At 36.0% G+C, this 13819-nt stretch overlaps 1 protein-coding gene across 2 annotated transcripts in view; it reads right to left on the minus strand.

The window, feature by feature from the left end:
• The window catches only part of LOC128705014 (MAPK regulated corepressor interacting protein 2), a 57965-nt gene extending 50818 nt beyond the window's left edge, over nucleotides 1–7147 (minus strand). Inside the window, exons 1-2 of one of the 2 annotated variants that reach the window (XM_053800253.2) lie at nucleotides 6771–7147; nucleotides 6579–6651 (exon numbers count right to left, since the gene is read on the minus strand). In XM_053800253.2, the coding sequence (XP_053656228.1) occupies nucleotides 6579–6651; nucleotides 6771–6822 (125 nt within the window). In that variant the 5' untranslated portion in view covers nucleotides 6823–7147. The remainder of the gene's footprint in view (nucleotides 1–6578; nucleotides 6652–6770) is intronic. The other variant, XM_053800252.2, reaches the window with a different exon arrangement.
• Nucleotides 7148–13819: the final 6672 nt, after the last annotated feature.

A 13819-nucleotide genomic window follows, 5' to 3' on the forward strand; every position in this document is an offset into this window, starting at 1 on the left:
TCTACACATATACTGCTATGTATAATACATGTTGTCTACACATATACTGCTATGTATGATAACACATGTTGTCTACACATATACTGCTATGTATGATAACACATGTTGTCTACACATACACTGCTATGTATGATAATACATATTGTCTACACATACTGCTATGTATGATAATACATGTTGTCTACACATATACTGCTATGTATGATAATGCAGGTTGTCTACACATATAAGAACATAAGAACATATACTGCTATGTATGATAATGCAGGTTGTCTACACATATACTGCTATGTATGATAATGCAGGTTGTCTACACATATACTGCTATGTATGATAATACATGTTATTATTTTTTATTATCACACCGGCCGATTCCCACCAAGGCAGGGTGGCCCGAAAAAGAAAAACTTTCACCATCATTCACTCCATCACTGTCTTGCCAGAAGGGTGCTTTACACTACAGTTTCTAAACTGCAACATTAACACCCCTCCTTCAGAGTGCAGGCACTGTACTTCCCATCTCCAGGACTCAAGTCCGGCCTGCCGGTTTCCCTGAATCCCTTCATAAATGTTACTTTGCTCACACTCCAACATGTTGTCTACACATATACTGCTATGTATGATAATACATGTTGTCTACACATATACTGCTATGTATGATAATACATGTTGTCTACACATATACTGCTATGTATGATAATACATAGTATCACTAATACTTGCACAAGGGATGAACATGGGGAGTATATAATAGCCAAATTCAAATCCAAATACCTACAAAAACCTCTCACATTGATAAACATCTACAGAGTTCCACAGTCAAACATTAGCCAATTTAGTCAAAACCTAGGAAGTATGATAACTGATGCACGCATGAACAAAGATCACTTACTACTCTCAGGTGACTTCAATATAAATCTCCTGCAAGACCAGGACCCACACGTTACTGAATTCACAAACACAATGAGTAACTGTATGTTGCTACCAACAGTAACAAAACCTACAAGAGTTACAGAGACTAGTGTTTCCCTACTTGACCACATCTGGACCAACACCATATCCCCTTTAAAATCAGGCATAATTACAGATAATACCACAGACCACTACCCTACTTTCCTCATAACAACTCTTGGTAAACTACCCCAAGACACTACTGAAGTCACCTTCAGACTTCACAATGAGGCAGCCATTAATAACTTCACAACAGCAGTAGCAAACATTGACTGGCACACTGAGCTAGAAATCTATACAGATATTGACGAATGTATTACTAATTTTCTAAAAAAGACCCAATACCTCTATAACAAGCACTGCCCTAAAAAAACTAAACAGATGACAGCTAAGAGACTGAACAGTCCCTGGCTAACACCCAGCATTCTCAAATCCATAAATACAAAACACCAATATGAAAAACAGTACAGAATGGGTCACATAACCAGAGACCAAACAAAACGTTACTCGTCAATCCTAACCAGTCTGATAAGAAGGGCAAAAAAATTGTATTATGAGAACAGATTATCCAACTTATGAGGTGATATAAAAAAGACCTGGAAAACCCTATCAGAAATTCTGGGAACAAAAAAGATATCACGAAATAGCGCAATAAAATTAGCAAAATCAGATGAACCCCAACTCCCACCAACAGAAACAGCAAACAGACTCAATGATTTCTTCTCCACTATAGGACAAAACCTTGCCAATAAAATCCCAAGCTCAGATACCCCACCAAATGACTACCTCACCGGCAACTACCCGAATACACTGTTCCTAGCTCCGACTAACCCATACGAAGTCTCCCTTATTATCAACGCACTAAAAAAAAGGCAAGAGATTTAAATACCTTACCACCCTTTATATACAAAAAAGTGTCACAAGTGCTATCACAAATCATTGCAACACTCTTTAACAAATCCATTGAATCCTCCACCTTCCCTACAGTACTCAAAATAGCAAGGGTCACCCCGATCCACAAAGGAGGAGACCAAACAGAGTTGAATAACTATAGGCCAATATCCAACTTACACCCTCTCTCAAAAATCTTCGAAAAATTAATTCATAAACGAATCTACTCCTACCTTATCTCCCAAAACATACTCAACCCCTGCCAATTTGGATTCAGGCCTAATAAAAATACTAATGATGCTATTATACACATGCTAGAACATATATACACTGCAATAGAGAAAAAAGAAGTCCCACTGGGGATCTTCATTGACTTACGTAAAGCTTTTGATACAGTTGACCATGACTTGCTCCACGTAAAATTGTCACACTATGGTATAAGAGGGCACTCCCTCAACTACCTCAAGTCTTACCTCAGCAACAGAAGCCAATATGTGTACACAAATGGGGCAAACTCTTCTGCACAACCAATTACAGTTGGTGTCCCACAGGGAAGTGTCCTTGGCCCTCTTCTCTTTCTCCTATACATAAATGACCTACCAAATGCTTCGCAATTACTCAAACCCACACTATTTGCAGATGATACTACATACGTCTTCTCTCACCCGAGCCCAGTCACGCTAGCCAATACTGTAAACACCGAATTACAGAAAATATCTACCTGGATGAGGACTAACAAACTTACACTAAACATTGACAAAACCTACTTCATTCAGTTTGGTAACAGAGCTACAGATGTCCCTCTTAACATAATGATAAACGGATCACCTATCACAAAGCTAACAGAGGGAAAATTCTTAGGAATCCACCTCGATAATAGACTCAAATTTCATACACATATACAACAAATTTCTAAGAAAATTTCCAAGACTGTAGGCATACTATCGAAGATACTGTACTATGTTCCACAGTCAGCCCTCCTGGCCCTATATCACTCTCTTATTTACCCCTATCTCACCTATGGAATTTGTGCATGGGGCTCAACAACAATTAACCATATCAGACCATTAATTACCCAACAAAAGGCTGCAGTTAGAATGATAAATTCTCACTACAGGCAACACACTCCAACAATATTCAAAACACTCAACCTACTCACCATACAAAACATCCATACTTATTATTGCACCTATTACATACATAGAACACTTAACTCTGATATTAACCCTCCCCTCAAACATCTCCTTGCCAACCTCAACAGAACACATGACCATAACACAAGGCACAAATCACTCTTTGATGTTCCTCGTGTCCATCTCACACTATGCAAAAACTCAATGCACATAAGAAGGCCCTAAAATCTGGAATTCATTACCTGTAAATATAAAAGAAACGCTACCTGTTTATAAATTCAAGTCTCTTCTCAAAGATCACTTACTCACTCAAAACCAAATAAATACTGAATAACTGAACCTTATAAATTGTATATCTTAAATGTTTCTCACAATTATATCACATAAATGTTAAACCTAAAACCCAATCTAACTTTATTATTTTTTAAATACACTACCTAACAGAATCCTTCATACGACTGAATGTACAACAATGCATGCAACCATATGAGCTGTCTTTGTAATACTCACTTGTGCTTTATAGTTATCTGTTTACATTAATGTTTTATCACTGATTTCATCATTGCTTAGTTAATCTTAAGTTAATTTTAAGCCAGCCCGTAATGCTATGCATAGTATAAGTGGCTTTGGCATACTGCTCTTACCTGTATTTTTTGTACCTCTGTATGTATGCTTAAATTGTAAATAAATAAATAAATAAAAACATGTTGTCTACACATATACTGCTATGTATGATAATGTAGGTTGTCTACACATATACTGCTATGTATGATAATGTAGGTTGTCTACACATATACTGCTATGTATGATAATACAGGTTGTCTACACATATACTGCTATGTATGATAATGTAGGTTGTCTACACATATACTGCTATGTATGATAATGTAGGTTGTCTACACATATACTGCTATGTATGATAATGTAGGTTGTCTACACATATACTGCTATGTATGATAATACAGGTTGTCTACACATATACTGCTATGTATGATAATACAGGTTGTCTACACATATACTGCTATGTATGATAATGTAGGTTGTCTACACATATACTGCTATGTATGATAATGTAGGTTGTCTACACATATACTGCTATGTATGATAATACAGGTTGTCTACACATATACTGCTATGTATGATAATACAGGTTGTCTACACATATACTGCTATGTATGATAATACAGGTTGTCTACACATATACTGCTATGTATGATAATGTAGGTTGTCTACACATATACTGCTATGTATGATAATGTAGGTTGTCTACACATATACTGCTATGTATGATAATACAGGTTGTCTACACATATACTGCTATGTATGATAATGTAGGTTGTCTACACATATACTGCTATGTATGATAATGTAGGTTGTCTACACATATACTGCTATGTATGATAATACAGGTTGTCTACACATATTACCTGGAGTTTACCTGGAGAGAGTTCCGGGGGTCAGCGCCCCCGCGGCCCGGTCTGTGACCAGGCCTCCTGGTGGATCAGAGCCTGATCAACCAGGCTGTTGCTGCTGGCTGCACGCAAACCAACGCACAAGCCACAGCCCGGCTGATCAGGAACTGACTTTAGGTGCTTGTCCAGTGCCAGCTTGAAGACTGCCAGGGGTCTGTTGGTAATCCCCCTTATGTGTGCTGGGAGGCAGTTGAATAGTCTCGGGCCCCTGACACTTATTGTATGGTCTCTTAACGTGCTAGTGACACCCCTGCTTTTCATTGGGGGGATGGTGCATCGTCTGCCAAGTCTTTTGCTTTCGTAGTGAGTGATTTTCGTGTGCAAGTTCGGTACTAGTCCCTCTAGGATTTTCCAGGTGTATATAATCATGTATCTCTCCCTCCTGCGTTCCAGGGAATACAGGTTTAGAAACCTCAAGCGCTCCCAATATACTGCTATGTTTGATCATGCAGGTTGTCTACACATATACTGCTATGTATGATAATGCAGGTTGTCTACACATATACTGCTATGTATGATCATGCAGGTTGTCTACACATATACTGCTATGTATGATAATACAGGTTGTCTACACATATACTGCTATGTATGATAATGCAGGTTGTCTACACATATACTGCTATGTATGATAATGTAGGTTGTCTACACATATACTGCTATGTATGATAATACATGTTGTCTACACATATACTGCTATGTATGATAATACATGTATCTGTGTTTATGTATACCTGGATAAACTTACTGACTTAGTAAATAAATAACTAAATGAGTAAATGAATAATTAGACATGCAAATGAGTAAATGATAATTAGACATGTAAATGAGTAAATGATAATTAGACATGTAAATGAGTAAATAATTAGACATGTAAATTAGTAAATGATAATTAGACATGTAAATGTGTAAATAAATGATAATTAGACATGTAAATGTGTAAATAAATGATAATTAGACATGTAAATGAGTAAATAAATGATAATTAGACATGTAAATGAGTAAATAAATGATAATTAGACATGTAATAATGTGACTGGATCTGCCTGGGTAAAATAATTATCTTTGGAATTAAAGTTAAATATTTTGATAATTCAAATATAAGAAATGATGCTAAATAACTAAATTATTTAGTAAATAAATAATAATTAGATAATTTAAGTGTAATAATGTGACTGGATCTGCCAGGTTAAATTATTTATTTAACCCAGGTTGAAGTACTGTAATAGTTAAATATAAAAAAATGTTAAATAACGTTATTATATATTTGATAATTTCGAGATAATATAAGTGAAATAAAGACATTTGATTTATGAACTTAAAATAATATAGAATAAAACAGTAATAAGCAAATAACAAAAATACGAATAAACAGAAATAAGCGAATAAATAAGGTTTAAATAAGATAATTTGAGAAATAACCGAATAAATAATGATTAAATAAGATAGAGGTGAAATAAAGAAACTTAATTTACGTACTTAAAATAATACATAGAATACAACAGTGATAACCAAATACCAAAAATACGAATAAAAAGAGAAATAAGCGAATAAATAACGATTAAATAAGATAAATAGAGGTGAAATAAAGAAACTTAATTTACGTACTTAAAATAATACATAGAATACAACAGTGATAACCAAATACGAAAAATACGAATAAACAGAGAAATAAGCGAATAAATAACGATTAAATAAGATAAATAGAGGTGAAATAAAGACAGTTGATTTACGTACTTAAAATAAAACACAGAATACAACAGTAATAACCAAATACCAAAAATACGAATAAAAAGAGAAATAAGCGAATAAATAACGATTAAATAAGATAAATAGAGGTGAAATAAAGAAACTTAATTTACGTACTTAAAATACAACACAGAATACAACAGTAATAACCAAATACCAAAAATACGAATAAACAGAGAAATAAGCGAATAAATAACGATTAAATAAGATAAATAGAGGTGAAATAAAGAAACTTAATTTACGTACTTAAAATACAACACAGAATACAACAGTAATAACCAAATACCAAAAATACGAATAAACAGAGAAATAAGCGAATAAACAAGTATGAAATAAGATAAACAGAGGTGAAAAATAAGGAACTAGTTTACATAGCGGTACTAACCTCATGTCAGTGTGTTGTTGGTCACTTTTCTTCCTGTTAACTTGATCCAAATTTTCAAGTTTCTGGCTTAAATCTGCGGGTTAAATTAATGTTAATTACACGTAGACTGGTGTTAATCTGATATAGGCAGTGTGTCACGGGGGAGGGGAGGTTATTATAGGGGTTAATTAAGGTGAAATATGTGTTTCTCACCCCTCCTGGTCCGGTTTATGATTCTGCTGGGTCCACGGGACACCGTGTACATCTTGACGTATTCTTCCGCACTCACTACAATATTTACCCTTTTTTTGAGCCTATTACCTAGGCCTACCCATCTATTAATACCTCTTATACCAATAATTCTTCACTATTAATATTTATCTCGATAATACTCGTATCACAAAAAAAAATTAATTTTAACCACTAAATGAGTATCCAAAATGTATATTTGAATAAAATAATGTTAATTATCACTGGTTTTGTAGCTCCAAGAGGGATATTAAAGGGAATAATAGATAAAAATTGAGGAGCGCGAGTGTCCTCCCCCGACGGCGGTCACCACCACACTGACCATATTAATAACATCTAACATATTTATATCTCTTATCTGTCTTATTCTAGTTTACATATTCATCGGAATATAAAATATTTATTTCCTCGTAAAGTTTACAATGTTGGGTTTACGTGGAATGTTAATTATAAGTGGTTGTGGTAGGCCTAGTTATTTCAGGCAGACTAGGCCTATTTTTTTGGTATATTTTGACATGGGTTATGGATTAATATATTTTATCTATTTCCGAAAAAAACTATAAACTCCGTCCATATACTTTTTTCTTCGTAATTATTGTTAATGGAACATTATCGGCCAGACGCCAGATTTTTACCAAAAAATTATAATTCACTTTATTTATGTATATTAAATTATGTTATAATATAATAAACAATATATAAAAAATAAAAATAAGCCAAATTGTGAATAATAAGTGAAATAAGATAAAAAAAACTGAGTATAATAAGCTGGCTGATTTGTGGTTGATATTATATATGTAGGAGCGTTTTTTATGTATTAAAAACATGAAGTTAATATGAATAAAAATGGAAATTGAGAGAGAATAAAAGAATAAGTATTGATAGTGAGGGAAATATATGATAGGTTAAGTGATGTGACCACTTTACTCAAGTACGAATGACAAGTATGACCACTTTACTCAAGTACGAATGATAGGTTAAGTGGTGTGACCACTTTACTCAAGTACGAATGACAAGTATGACCACTTTACTCAAGTACGAATGATAGGTTAAGTGGTGTGACCACTTTACTCAAGTATGAATGACAAGTGTGACCACTGTACTCAAGTATGAATGATAGGTTAAGTGGTGTGGCCACTTTACTCAAGTATGAATGACAAGTGTGACCACTTTACTCAAGTACGAATGATAGGTTAAGTGGTGTGACCACTTTACTCAAGTATGAATGACAAGTGTGACCACTTTACTCAAGTACGAATGATAGGTTAAGTGGTGTGACCACTTTAATCAAGTATGAATGACAAGTGTGACCACTTTACTCGAGTATGAATGATAGGTTAAGTGGTGTGACCACTTTACTCAAGTACGAATGATAGGTTAAGTGGTGTGACCACTTTACTCAAGTACGAATGACAAGTGTGACCACTTTACTCAAGTACGAATGATAGGTTAAGTGGTGTGACCACTTTACTCAAGTATGAATGACAAGTGTGACCACTTTACTCAAGTACGAATGATAGGTTAAGTGGTGTGACCACTTTAATCAAGTATGAATGACAAGTGTGACCACTTTACTCAAGTACGAATGATAGGTTAAGTGGTGTGACCACTTTACTCAAGTATGAATGACAAGTGTGACCACTTTACTCAAGTACGAATGACAAGTGTGACCACTTTACTCAAGTATGAATGATAGGTTAAGTGGTGTGACCACTTTACTCAAGTATGAATGATAGGTTAAGTGGTGTGACCACTTTACTCAAGTACGAATGACAAGTGTGACCACTTTACTCAAGTATGAATGATAGGTTAAGTGGTGTGACCACTTTACTCAAGTATGAATGATAGGTTAAGTGGTGTGACCACTTTACTCAAGTACGAATGACAAGTGTGACCACTTTACTCAAGTATGAATGATAGGTTAAGTGGTGTGACCACTTTACTCAAGTACGAATGACAAGTGTGACCACTTTACTCAAGTATGAATGACAAGTGTGACCACTTTACTCAAGTATGAATGACAAGTGTGACCACTTTACTCAAGTATGAATGACAAGTGTGACCACTTTACTCAAGTATGAATGATAGGTTAAGTGGTGTGACCACTTTACTCAAGTATGAATGACAAGTGTGACCACTTTACTCAAGTACGAATGATAGGTTAAGTGGTGTGACCACTTTACTCAAGTATGAATGACAAGTGTGACCACTGTACTCAAGTATGAATGATCGGTTAAGTGGTGTGACCACTTTACTCGAGTATGAATGATAGGTTAAGTGGTGTGACCACTTTACTCAAGTATGAATGATAGGTTAAGTGGTGTGACCACTTTACTCAAGTATGAATGATACGTTAAGTGATGTGACCACTTTACTCAAGTATGTATGATAGGTTAAGTGATGTGACCACTTTACTCAAGTATGTATGATAGGTTAAGTGATGTGACCACTTTACTCAAGTATGAATGATAGGTTAAGTGATGTGACCACTTCACTCAAGTATGAATGATAGGTTAAGTGATGTGACCACTTTACTCAAGTATGAATGATAGGTTAAGTGGTGTGACCACTTTACTCAAGTATGAATGATAGGTTAAGTGGTGTGACCACTTTACTCAAGTATGAATGATAGGTTAAGTGGTGTGACCACTTTACTCAAGTATGAATGATAGGTTAAGTGGTGTGACCACTTTACTCAAGTATGAATGATAGGTTAAGTGATGTGACCACTTTACTCAAGTATATATGATAGGTTAAGTGATGTGACCACTTTACTCAAGTATGAATGATAGGTTAAGTGATGTGACCACTTTACTCAAGTATGAATGATAGGTTAAGTGATGTGACCACTTTACTCAAGTATGAATGATAGGTTAAGTGATGTGACCACTTTACTCAAGTATGAATGATAGGTTAAGTGGTGTGACCACTTTACTCGAGTATGAATGATAGGTTAAGTGGTGTGACCACTTTACTCAAGTATGAATAATAGGTTACGTGATGTGACCACTTTACTCAAGTATGAATGATAGGTTAAGTGGCTTTGACCACTGTACTCGAGTACTAATGACAGGTTAAGTCCCTGAGGGACTGATTATCTCAAATTCCTCCAGTTCTTCACTACTCTTCATAAGGACTGATGAAGCCACTGTATGGCAAAAGTTCCCTCAGTAAAGATACCCAAGTGTTGTACGTGTTTCTAATTCATCAGAAGTAAAGATGGCTGGATTTAAGAGGGACCTGATCTTCTCAATGTTTAGTATTTGTTAAGAGAAATACCTTTATTATATACACCAGACCCACCCTGTGGGCGGTGGTCAAAAAGATTACAGAGGTACATAATGGGTCCAGAGGCTGTATCTCAACATTACAGAGGTACATAATGGGTCCAGGGACTGCACCTCAACATTACAGAGGTACATAATGGGTCCAGGGACTGTACCTCAACATTACAGAGGTACATAATGGGTCCAGGGACTGCACCTCAACATTACAGATGTACATAATGGGTCCAGGGACTGTACCTCAACATTACAGAGGTACATAATGGGTCCAGGGACTGTACCTCAACATTACAGAGGTACATAATGGGTCCAGGGACTGTACCTTAACATTACAGAGGTACATAATGGGTCCAGGGACTGTACCTCAACATTAGAGGTACGTAATGGGTCCAGGGACTGTACCTCAACATTAGAGGTACATAATGGGTCCAGGGACTGTACCTCAACATTACAGAGGTACATAATGGGTCCAGGGACTGTACCTCAACATTACAGAGGTACAGGGACTGGGCCTCAAAGTTTTGATAGCTGAACAGGTTACAAAGGTAACAAATCTTCTCAATGGCTACATTCTTTTTCTACTGGTGGACTACACCTCACCTTCTGACAGTATTAAGTCCCTCCAGTTTCACATGTTCCAGACTATGGATCATTACTCTTCTCCAGGCTGAGGGACTGACCACCTCTAAACTACATCTTCAAGGCTGATGGACTGATTATATCGTCTTTGCATCTCCTCTGCTTCTACTCATTCTTCTGTACTCGACTGAAGAATCCTACTGTGTAAGCTAAATATTTCACCAGTAAAGATACCCAACTGTTGCACATGTGTCTTGTGTCCTTAAAGTAGAGATGGTAGAAAGTAGAGAGAGTTGAGAGATGGTAGAAAGTAGAGAGAGATGGTAGAAAGTAAAGAGAGATGGTAGAAAGTAAAGAGAGATGGTAGAAAGTAAAGAGAGATGGTAGAAAGTAAAGAGAGATGGTAGAAAGTAAAGAGAGATGGTAGAAAGTAAAGAGAGATGGTAGAAAGTAAAGAGAGATGGTAGAAAGTAGAGAGAGATGGTAGAAAGTAAAGAGAGATGGTAGAAAGTAAAGAGAGATGGTAGAAAGTAAAGAGAGATGGTAGAAAGTAAAGAGAGATGGTAGAAAGTAAAGAGAGATGGTAGAAAGTAAAGAGAGATGGTAGAAAGTAGAGAGAGATGGTAGAAAGTAGAGAGAGATGGTAGAAAGTAGAGAGAGATGGTAGAAAGTAAAGAGAGATGGTAGAAAGTAAAGAGAGATGGTAGAAAGTAAGAGAGATGGTAGAAAGTAAAGAGAGATGGTAGAAAGTAGAGAGAGATGGTAGAAAGTAGAGAGAGATGGTAGAAAGTAAAGAGAGATGGTAGAAAGTAGAGAGAGATGGTAGAAAGTAGAGAGAGATGGTAGAAAGTAAAGAGAGATGGTAGAAAGTAAAGAGAGATGGTAGAAAGTAAAGAGAGATGGTAGAAAGAGAAATGGTAGAAAGTAGAGAGAGATGGTAGAAAGTAAAGAGAGATGGTAGAAAGTAGAGAGATGGTAGAAAGTAAAGAGAGATGGTAGAAAGTAAAGAGAGATGGTAGAAAGTAAAAAGAGATGGTAGAAAGTAGAGAGAGATGGTAGAAAGTAAAGAGAGATGGTAGAAAGTAAAGAGAGATGGTAGAAAGTAAAGAGAGATGGTAGAAAGTAAAGAGAGATGGTAGAAAGTAGAGAGAGATGGTAGAAAGTAGAGAGAGATGGTAGAAAGTAGAGAGAGATGGTAGAAAGTAGAGAGAGATGGTAGAAAGTAAAGAGAGATGGTAGAAAGTAGAGAGAGATGGTAGAAAGTAAAGAGAGATGGTAGAAAGTAGAGAGAGATGGTAGAAAGTAAAGAGAGATGGTAGAAAGTAGAGAGAGATGGTAGAAAGTAGAGAGAGATGGTAGAAAGTAGAGATGGTAGAAAGTAAAGAGAGATGGTAGAAAGTAAAGAGAGATGGTAGAAAGTAAAGAGAGATGGTAGAAAGTAAACAGAGATGGTAGAAAGTAAAGAGAGATGGTAGAAAGTAAAGAGAGATGGTAGAAAGTAGAGAGAGATGGTAGAAAGTAGAGAGAGATTGTAGAAAGTAAAGAGAGATGGTAGAAATTAAAGAGAGATGGTAGAAAGTAAAGAGAGATGGTAGAAAGTAAAGAGAGATGGTAGAAAGTAGAGATGGTAGAAAGTAAAGAGAGATGGTAGAAAGTAAAGAGAGATGGTAGAAAGTAAAGAGAGATGGTAGAAAGTAGAGAGAGATGGTAGAAAGTAAAGAGAGATGGTAGAAAGTAAAGAGAGATGGTAGAAAGTAAAGAGAGATGGTAGAAAGTAAAGAGAGATGGTAGAAAGTAGAGAGAGATGGTAGAAAGTAAAGAGAGATGGTAGAAAGTAAAGAGAGATGGTAGAAAGTAAAGAGAGATGGTAGAAAGTAGAGATGGTAGAAAGTAAAGAGAGATGGTAGAAAGTAGAGAGAGATGGTAGAAAGTAAACAGAGATGGTAGAAAGAAGAGAGATGGTAGAAAGTATACAGAGATGGTAGAAAGTAAACAGAGATGGTAGAAAGAAGAGAGATGGTAGAAAGTAAACAGATATGGTAGAAAGTAAAGAGAGATTTTAGAAAGTAGAGAGAGATGGTAGAAAGTAAACAGAGATGGTAGAAAGTAAACAGAGATGGTAGAAAGAAGAGAGATGGTAGAAAGTAAACAGATATGGTAGAAAGTAAACAGAGATGGTAGAAAGTAAACAGAGATGGTAGAAAGTAAACAGAGATGGTAGAAAGTATACAGAGATGGTAGAAAGTAAACAGAGATGGTAGAAAGAAGAGAGATGGTAGAAAGTAAACAGATATGGTAGAAAGTAAAGAGAGATGGTAGAAAGTAGAGAGAGATGGTAGAAAGTAAACAGATGGTAGAAAGAAGAGAGATGGTAGAAAGTAAACAGATATGGTAGAAAGTAAACATATGGTAGAAAGTAAACAGAGATGGTAGAAAGTAAAGAGAGATGGTAGAAAGTAAACAGATATGGTAGAAAGTAAACAGAGATGGTAGAAAGTAAAGAGAGATGGTAGAAAGGGAAGTTGAGAGATTGTAGAAGGAAGAGAGAGATGGTAGAAAGTAAAGAGAGATGGTAGAAAGAAGAGAGATGGTAGAAAGTATACAGAGATGGTAGAAAGTAAACAGAGATGGTAGAAAGAAGAGAGATGGTAGAAAGTAAACAGATATGGTAGAAAGTAAAGAGAGATGGTAGAAAGTAGAGAGAGATGGTAGAAAGTAAACAGAGATGGTAGAAAGTAAACAGAGATGGTAGAAAGAAAAGACATGGTAGAAAGTAAACAGATATGGTAGAAAGTAAACAGAGATGGTAGAAAGTAAAGAGAGATGGTAGAAAGGGAAGTTGAGAGATTGTAGAAAGAAGAGAGAGATGGTAGAAAGTACAGATGGTAGAAAGTAGAGATGGTAGAAAGAAGAGAAATGGTTGAAAGGGAGGGATGGTAGAATGGGGAGAGAAATGGCATAAAGAAATCATTTCCATGAACTCATCTGCCTGGATTTCCTACTCTATTTGTGCAACATTACAAGCTCCTGATGAAGTTGATTGTAACACGAAAGGTCTAGAGGCCTGTGGTTGTTCTGAATGGGCATTACAGGTTCTTCTTGACTTACGACGGGCTTACGTTCCAACGAACCCATTGCAAATCGACAATA

The sequence above is a fragment of the Cherax quadricarinatus genome, chromosome 97 (assembly GCF_038502225.1).
Source record: "Cherax quadricarinatus isolate ZL_2023a chromosome 97, ASM3850222v1, whole genome shotgun sequence".
Classification (NCBI taxonomy): Eukaryota; Metazoa; Arthropoda; class Malacostraca; order Decapoda; family Parastacidae; genus Cherax; species Cherax quadricarinatus.